This window comes from Ovis aries, chromosome 4 (genome assembly GCF_016772045.2).
Source record: "Ovis aries strain OAR_USU_Benz2616 breed Rambouillet chromosome 4, ARS-UI_Ramb_v3.0, whole genome shotgun sequence".
NCBI lineage: Eukaryota > Metazoa > Chordata > Mammalia > Artiodactyla > Bovidae > Ovis > Ovis aries.
Genome location: NC_056057.1, coordinates 103,260,221 through 103,269,458, shown reverse-complemented (window position 1 = coordinate 103,269,458; position 9,238 = coordinate 103,260,221). Strand labels below are relative to the sequence as shown.

Genomic DNA, 9,238 nt, shown 5'->3' with positions numbered 1-9,238 from the left:
CCAATATGTTTTCCCAGACAAATAGTGGGGCTCTTTTCCAGTGCCTATCTTTAAAAATTGGTGTGATAGCTGTGGTTCTTCTTCCACACCAGTCCCCTAAAGTATTTTGAAGAATTTTGACAATAGGAATCAGGAATTGAGTTTCTCTTCTTTCCTTACAGTATTCCTTTTTCTTCCCTATGTTCCCAGTGCTAAATGTATAGTAGGAATTCAGTCAAAGATCTTTAATTTAAATGAATTCAGATGACTCTCCCCACCCACCTCAAGCAACAAAATAGAGATTCATGTGCTAGAATAAATCATCATTTTTATTATTTCTTATGAACAAGTTATTTCAGAATAGCATTGTAAATTTTAGAATTAGTGGAAATAATAAGTAAAGATCAATTTTTTTAAGTGATAATTCCTCAGAAATGTATGTCTTCAGGTCATAGAAGATTACCTATAAGCAATTGGCCTTGGACAAACATAAGTTTGTCTTGAAGTTTTAAAGAGCTCTTTTGCCCTGTGAGAATGACTTAATATGAATAAAATAGATTGCTCTGGGTGGATTGAAAACAGGCACATCTCTACTATGGAATTCTAATAATCTTTTTATTCACTTAAAAATTTACATACAGTAAAATTATCAATATTCTTTTGAACTTGCTACTTTCTCAAAATTCACTTATCCCAATAACTGTCAAAGTCTTAAGTCTAATGAATTTGCAAAGCCTCTTCTTTCAATATGTTTCCTAACACTTTCTTTTTTTATGACTTATTTTGAAATAATAGTCTGTGGGCTACTTTATAAAACAGAGTTTTATTTCTATTGGTTATCTCAAGTCACTTTGCACAATGGCAGTTGTATAATGAATGGGGACAAGAGTGATAGGCAGTGGTATCATGGATCACTAGCTTGTTGAACCTGAGGTCCTTTAAAGCATGCGAGAGAACCACCAACTATCCATCTCTCAAGCTGGATAAAAGCTACACAAACACACTGGATGGAAACAGACAACCAAATCAGTATGGCTTTGTTAACTGCTCTGTTGTTAAATTAGCTCTTTTAAGATTTTACTATGCTTAGCCCTCTCTCTCTACTCAAGATAAGATAAATCACTTCCTCATTAATAGTGCATGTGTGGATCTTAGCTTGACTGTGTCTATATTACAGTCAGTGGTTCAAATCATCAAGCCCACTGCCAGCACGCCGGCATGGTCTAGCTCTCTGTCCTCTTCTTGCCCTGTTAACAGCTGAAGAACTCAGACTATCCACGACAGCAGTATCGAAATTCATGAGTTATTATCCTCATATGTTACTTCTGAAGTCTTTTCTAAAGCCTAATGTTTATCTGTCTGAAACCCGGAAGACACTGATTTAATAAAACATTAGCTGATAATTTCCAACAGTTATTTCAATAGATTTAAACTTCCCCTCTGCCCCACATAGTTAAATCAAAGTCGCTAACACTACACACAAGTTAAATATCTCTATCACCACTTGCTCTGAAGATAGTAAGCCATTTCCATGGCTGGAGCAACCACCAACCCAAAGGTCCTAGCACACGTAGAAGGGAAAATATCTGCTGTGGAGTTCTCTGAAGTCAGTATTCATCATGGAATGGGTATTCGGGATGGTCACGCCACCTGCCAAAACAATTCCCCCAAAGGGGAAAAGTTCACTTCTAATGTTGCACATCTGTGTGTATTACTAGCATCCTTTGATAATTTCACCAACCACTCCCTCTTTTCTCTTACTCATTCCACTTTTATTTTGTGCCCAGCTTCCGCCCAAGGTTCCTCTCAAGCTAGCGCCTTTTACTGAAGCCCCAGATAGCACTCTGGTGTAGGTGTGTGTGTGGAATAGGGGGTGGGTAGAGGAAGGCTGTGTGTGTATATGTGCTCAGTCATGTGCAAATCTTTGCATCTCTTTGGACTGTAGCCTGCCAGGCTCCTCTGTCCATGGGATTCTTCAGGCAAGAATAATGGTGAAACAGTCTATAAAAGGACTACAGTGTGTATGCCTGTTCTGAAACACACCTAAGATTTAGTTCTCTGTAAGTATTATGTGCTTTAAATTGTCAATAAAATATTAAACAAAACCAAAAAGGCTCTCAAAGTTCACCCAGATTAAAAATAGAAAAACTGGGACCCAGCATTTCTAAATGATATATTTTTTTAATCAATCTTTGTTTCTCCTTGCTGATTTCTCTAGTTATTTCCTGGTGCAATGAGTTATTTTCACAGTGTTGCTAGAACTAGGTATGAAAAATGTCAAATGTCAAACCAATTAATGTCACCAACCAACTGTAAAAATAGCAACACATTGGTGGATTTTCTGTCTCTTACTATCTCTTTTTAATTTAGATATTTATTCAATAGAAATAGTTTATCTTTGAGACCTGTTAATTAACCTATAAATGTTTGTTAGTTACGTGTTTGTGTTTACTTTTTGTTCTGGAGGTGCTTTTTGATGTCAATTAATTTCTTCCCTTGGAAAATTCACATTAGAAAGCTGTTTTATTAATTCAGAAATTGATGTAGAAATTCAGTATCAGCATAGTCAGCAGTTTCTGACTCATGAAAAATAGTGAGACCAATAAGATAAGTGCCCAAACTATATGAACCATCTTAATTAGCATTTAAAAAATGCTCACTTAAAGAGAAGATTGTAAAAAGAAGATTATGATTCAAGAAATTCATATGATTTCAAGAACTGGAAATATTAATGAATGATTATTAAGAAAAGTTATGTGTGTATACAAATATATACATGATATATGCATGAACTATTTTCTTTTTTAATTTTTAAGGCTCTATAATATTCAGAGATTAAAAGCTTATTTCTGTTGATAGGTGAACTTGGCAACATTTTGAAGGAATTTTTCTGTGGGCAGTCAGGCAATTTCCCTGGTGGCTCAGACGGTAAAATGCCTGCCTGCAATGCAGAAGATCTGAGTTCCATCCCTGGGTCTGGAAGATACCCTGGAGAAGGAAATGGCAACCCACTCCAGTACTCTTGCCTGGAAAATTCCATAGATGGAGGAGCCTGGTGGGCTACAGTCCATGGGGTCGCAAAGTGTCGGACACGACAGCAACTTCACTTTCACTTTCACTTTCTTTCAAGTCAGGCAATAGGTAAGCCAGATACTCCAACTCTTATAGGCAAACGTTTGTCTAAAACTTGTTTCTTGTCTCCCAACTTGGTGCTCTTTCTGCTACACTCTCATGCCTCTTTCCCAAGAATTGTTCTTGCTGACAACTTTGCTCTAATTTGTGCCCACTTTGATTTTTAAGGAAGAAATAAATACGTTGTTTGAATATGCCACCGTTGTATTAACATATGAACGCAGTGACTTATTTCTCCTCACTGTCTTTAACCTGTTATGCCTTAACCTAACCAATGGAAATGTCCTAAATGCCAGAATTCTTCTTTTAAATAAAAATGTAGGTTTGTATGAAGCTCCTAATCCAGGACATGCTGCCCACCGGCCTTTACCCTTGTTCCTTCCGTGGACATGGTCCTGATTTCTAAGAGCCTGTTGGTTGACTCTTGACAACCCAGCACCACTGGGCAGGAACTAATTCATGATCCCCCAGAACTCACATGAGCAATTCCACATAGCGGATGTTTTTATTTAAGGCTTCAATGTCCTTCATTTCTTCTTCAGTGAAAGAAAAGTCAAAGATCTGAAATAACAGAAACAAAAAACAGACATTTGGAATGGGAGAAGATGAGTCGAGCTTGGGATCCGGGGGAGGGGCCAGCAGTGAGAGCCCTTCAAAGATTTATGGGCATCTCTGAAAATGTCCTAGAGGAACTAGGCAGGTGCTGGGAGGCCACTCCACCTATAGGGAGCCGGAATTCTTTCTGCCCTTGGTCTTTAAGACAATCCTGCTGGGGACATCGTGCAACAAATTTCAAGTGTTCTGAAACAATATGCATTCAGAACATTTCCTGAAATTCTAGAAGTAGGGAATTCTTGCTACTTTGGTATAAGATGCTGAGCTTTTGATTCTGGACAGTGACCTTCATGCACTTTTTTTTTTTTTTTTTACAAAAATATTCCTTGGTCTCTAAATTTGCTTATGTATTTTTTTAACTTTTAATTTGCTTTATTTCATCTTCTTAATTCTTGCATCACTTTTAATGTCTTTTCATCTACCTTTTAATTCTAATTACATTTTCATTGTTTTATTTTCTTTTTAGCTTATACACTTTATACATTGGTTTTATGATGGTCCTTTATGAACATTTAAATAGTTTGTTTTAGCTTATTTTTATTTTTAGCACTTGGCTTATCTGTTTACAATCTATCTTCTATTACTCTTGTATCTTTCTAAAAAGTATTTATTTTAGTAATTTACATTAATAAATTTTAATTATATAATACATAAATATATATAAAGAAATGAAAGACTTCTTTGTAAATGAAAGACTATAGAAGTACATCAACATTTATGGAGTAGAAAAAACAAAAAAGTGTGTTGATATCCATCACATCAATCCTAGTCTCCTTCCTACGGATTCCTTCCAAACATTCAGCACACCAAGAGCAAAATGCCAGAATTGTATCATATTTTTATCATTCTGCAGCTTTATCTCATTCGCATAATATGTCTGGGTGATCTCTTCTGTCAAAATATATAGACCATCTAGCCACTGCATCCATCATATAGATATGCATGATTTACTTTGTCACTTCCCCAAGGATCATTTCCAAGTGGTCTTTTCAGAGCATTCTTTCCTTTGATTATTTATTATCCAAGTATTAGAGCTTATGAGATTGTATAAGGAATTTTATTATAACATAAAACAGTCATGAAGAAATCACTTAAAAAATAAATCCTTACAAGCTTCCTTTCTCCTTAACACCTTCCCCCACTGAGAGTGGCTATCTGTCACATGACATCACCTCCTTTCGCACAGGAAAAGGGATGACGCTCAGGGGACCAATCAAGGTATCTGGTTCATTGGACACTGATTATTATGAGGGTAGCAATGACCCATAAAGGGACAAGCAGGGACTGATAAGAGATAGAAGCCTTTCTCTGTGATTGTCCTTGCTAAACATGAGTAATAGATTAACCTGGACTCTGTGTGCCATCATATGGAGAAAGGGGGTGGGGAGAACTCAGTTCTTTTATAAATCATTTGAATAGCTGTGTCCAATCATGTCTGATCTATCCATGAATTTTCTAGTTATGAGAGTCAGTAAATTGTATCTTTTTTTTCTTTGGTAAGTTTGAATTGCATTCCTTCATGTGGTAGCACAAAAGCCCTGAAAATAATTATCTAATATGGATGTCTTCCCACATCGGTATTTATAGTTTCACTTTACTATTTAAAAATGGATATAAAGGCACACATACTATGTAAATTCATTTATATGACATTCTAGGAAGTGCAAAGTAGTCTTTAGGGATAGAAAACAAATCATTACTTGGCTTGGGCTTGGGGACCAGGAGGAATAGATTCTAAAGGGGCCTAAAGAGACTGCTGGAGATACTAGAGATGTTTATTCCACTGATTGTGGTGGTTTCATGGATGTGTACATATGTCAAAACTTTTCCAATTTTACACTTTATGTTCGGTTCATTTCATTTCAATTTAACCTCAATAGAGTTCTTTAAAAAAGAAAAATACAGAAAAATGGCTATATAATCTTTCATTGCACAAATAAATCATATTTTGTTTTCTAAGATCCTACTGAAAATTGTTCCCAGTTTTTTTTTTTAGCTGATAAAGTATGCTGTAATAAACATCTGTATACATGCACATAAACATGCAAATGTATCTATAGGGAGAGATTGTTGGGTCAGTGGATATATATATATATATATATATATTTGAATTTTGATGGAGCTGGGAAAAGGTCTTTCTCCAAATTAGTATTTCTGACAGCATTATATGAAAATGCCTGTTTTCCCACATATTTTCAGCATTCTGATTATTTCCCTATCTGAGGGGGTAAATACTGTCTCATTTTTATCTTTATGAGTAAGACAAAAAACAACTTACTTTTGAGATTTTAATTATCAACTGATGGGTAATGATTAACTTTACATGGTAATTTTCTATAGCTGCATTTATTAATGCCTAGCAGTTATTCTTTGGAAGTACCATGGTAAACTAATTACTCCATTGTTTAGTGACATATTTTCTAATCTATAATTTATAATGATGGTTACAGATTACTTATAGAGGAAATAAAGGAGGTTGGCATTCATGGCAAGAGTGAACATCAACATTCTAGGAATCAGCGAACTAAGATGGACTGGAATGGGTGAATTTAACTCAGATGACCATTATATCTACTACTGTGGGCAAAAATCTCTTAGAAGAAATGGAATAGCCATCACAGTCAAAAAAAGAGTCCAAAACACAGTATTTGGATGCAGTCTCAAAAACGGCAGAATGATCTCTGTTTGTTTCCAAGGCAAACCATTCAATATCATGGTAATCCAAGTCTATGCCCTGACTAGTAACACTGAAGAAGCTGAAGTTGAACGGTTCTATGAAGATCTACAAGACTTCTAGAACTAACACCCCAAAAAAGATGTCCTTTTAATTATAGGGGACTGGAATGCAAAAGTAGGAAGTCAAGAAACACCTGGAGTAACAGGCAAATTTGGCCTTGGAGTACAGAATGAAGCAGGGCAAACGCTAATAGAGTTCTGCCAAGAGAAAGCACTGGTCATAGCAAACACCCTTTTCCAACAACACAAGAGAAGACTCTACACATGGACATCACCAGATGGTCAACACCAAAATCAGATTGATTATAGTCTTTGAGGTCAAAGATGAAGAAGCTCTATACAGTCAGGAAAAACAAGACTGAGAGCTGACTGTGGCTCTGATAATGAACTCCTTATTACCAAATTCAGACTTAAGTTGAAGAAAGTGCAGAAAACAACTATATCATTCAGGTATGACCTAAATCAAATCCCTTGTAACTATACAGCGGAAGTGAGAAATAGATTTAAGGGACTAGATCTGATAGATAGAGTGTCTGATGAACTATGGATGGAGGTTCATGACATTGTACAGGAGATACCATCCCCATGGAAAAGAAATGCAAAAAAGCAAAACGGCTGTCTGAGGAGGCCTTACAAATAGCTGTGAAAAGAAGAGAAGTGAAAAGCAAAGGAGAAAAGGAAAGATATACCCATCTGAAGGAAGAGTTCCAAAGAATAGCAAGGAGAGATAAGAAAGCCTTCCTCAGCAATCAATGCAAAGAAATAGAGGAAAACAATAGAACGGAAAAGACTAGAGATCTCTTCAAGATAATTGGAGATACCAAGGGAACATTTCATGCAAAGATGGGCTCAATAAAGGACAGAAATGATGTGGACCTAACAGAAGCAGAAGATATTAAAAAGAGGTGGCAAGAATACACAGAAGAACTGTACAAAAAAGATCTTCATGACCCAGATAATCACGATGGTATGATCACTCACCTAGAGGCAGACATCCTGGATGTGAAGTCAAGTGGGCCTTAGGAAGCATCACTATGAACAAAGCTAGTGGAGGTGAAGGAATTCCAGTGGAGGTATTTCAAATCCAGAAAGATGATGCTGTGAAAATGCTGCACTCAATATACCAGCAAATTTGGAAAACTCAGCAGTGGCCACAGGACTGGAAAAGGTCGGTTTTCATTCCAATCCCAAAGAAAGGCAGTGCCAAAGAACTCTCAAACTACTACACAATTGCACTCATCACACATTCTAGTAAAGTAATGCTCAAAATTCTCCAAGCCAGGCTTCAGCAGTTCATGAACCACGAACTTCCAGATATTCAAGCTGGTTTTAGAAAAGGCAGAGGAACCAGAGATCAAATTGCCAACATCCGCTGGATCATGGAAAAAGCAAGAGAGTTCCAGAAAAACATCTATTTCTGCTTTATTGACTATGCCAAAGCCTTTGACTGTGTGGATCGCAATAAACTGTGGAAAATTCTGAAAGAGATGGGAATACCAGGCTACCAGACCTGCCTCTTGGGAAACCTATATGCAGGTCAGGAAGAACAGTTAGAACTGGACATGGAACAACAGACTGGTTCCAAATTGGAAAAGGAGTACATCAAGGCTGTATATTGTCACCCTGCTTATTTAACTTATATGCAGAGTACATCATGAGAAATGCTGGGCTGGAGGAAGCACAAGCTGGAATCAAGATTGCCAGGACAAATATCAATAACCTCAGAGTTGCAGATAACACCCCCCTTATGGCAGAAAGTGAAGAAGAACTAAAGGGCCTCTTGATGAAAGTGAAAGAGGAGAATGAGAAAGTTGGCTTAAAGCTCAGCATCAGAAAATGAAGATCATGGCATCAGTCCCATCACGTCGTGGCAAATAGATGGGAAAACAGTGGCTGACTTTATTTTTCTAGGCTCCAAAATCACTGCAGATGGTGATTGCAGCCATGAAATTAAAAGACGCTTACTCCTTGGAAGGAAAGTTATGAACAACCTAGACAGCATATTAAAAAGCAGAGACATCACTTTGTCAAAAAAGGTCTGTCTAGTCAAGGCTATGGTTTTTCCAGCAGTCATGTAGGGATGTGAGAGTTGGACTGTAAAAAAAGCTGAGGACAGAGAACTGATCCTTTTGAACTGTGGTGTTGGAGAAGACTCTTGAGAGTCCCTTGGACTGCAAGGAGATCCAACCAGTCCATTCTGAAGGAGATCAGCCCTGGGTGTTCATTGGTAGGACTGATGTTGAAGCTGAAACTCCAATACTTTGGAGTTTGGCCACCTGATGCGAAGAGCTGACTCATTTGAAAAGACCCTGATGCTGGGAAAGATTGAGGGCAGGAGGAGAAGGGGATGAGAGAGGATTAGATGGCTAGATGGCAACACAGACTCAATGGACATGGGTTTGGGTGGACTCTGTGAGTTGGTGATGGACAGGGAGGCCTGGCATGCTGCAATTCATGGGGTCGCAAAGATTCAGACACAACTGAGAGACTGAACTGAACTGGCATTCATGAAGTCTAAGTGATCATCTTCAATAATTTCCGAATTTGTCCCCAACTTTTTCTAGAGCTATTAAGAAGGTGGAAAGTTGACTACTATGAATTTCAAATTTTATACCTTCTATTCCTGCTGTGCTGACAGAGAAGGGAGACAGTTGTGTCCAGAGTCAATAGGTAAGGAAACAGAAGGAATAAAGGAGCTAGATCGCATAGAAGCAGCAAAGCAATCCCTGAGTTACTAGGAACTATCACAAATTCAGCTAAAATTAAATCCAGACAT

At 37.4% G+C, this 9,238-nt stretch overlaps 1 protein-coding gene across 1 annotated transcript in view; it reads right to left on the bottom strand.

Moving 5' to 3' along the window:
* Nucleotides 1-287: 287 nt before the first annotated feature.
* The window catches only part of AKR1D1 (aldo-keto reductase family 1 member D1), a 51,956-nt gene continuing 43,005 nt past the window's right edge, over nucleotides 288-9,238 (bottom strand). Inside the window, exons 8-9 of the mRNA XM_004008094.6 lie at nucleotides 3,590-3,672; nucleotides 288-1,629 (exon numbers count right to left, since the gene is read on the bottom strand). Coding sequence (XP_004008143.2) covers nucleotides 1,587-1,629; nucleotides 3,590-3,672 — 126 coding nt within the window. The 3' untranslated portion in view covers nucleotides 288-1,586. The remainder of the gene's footprint in view (nucleotides 1,630-3,589; nucleotides 3,673-9,238) is intronic.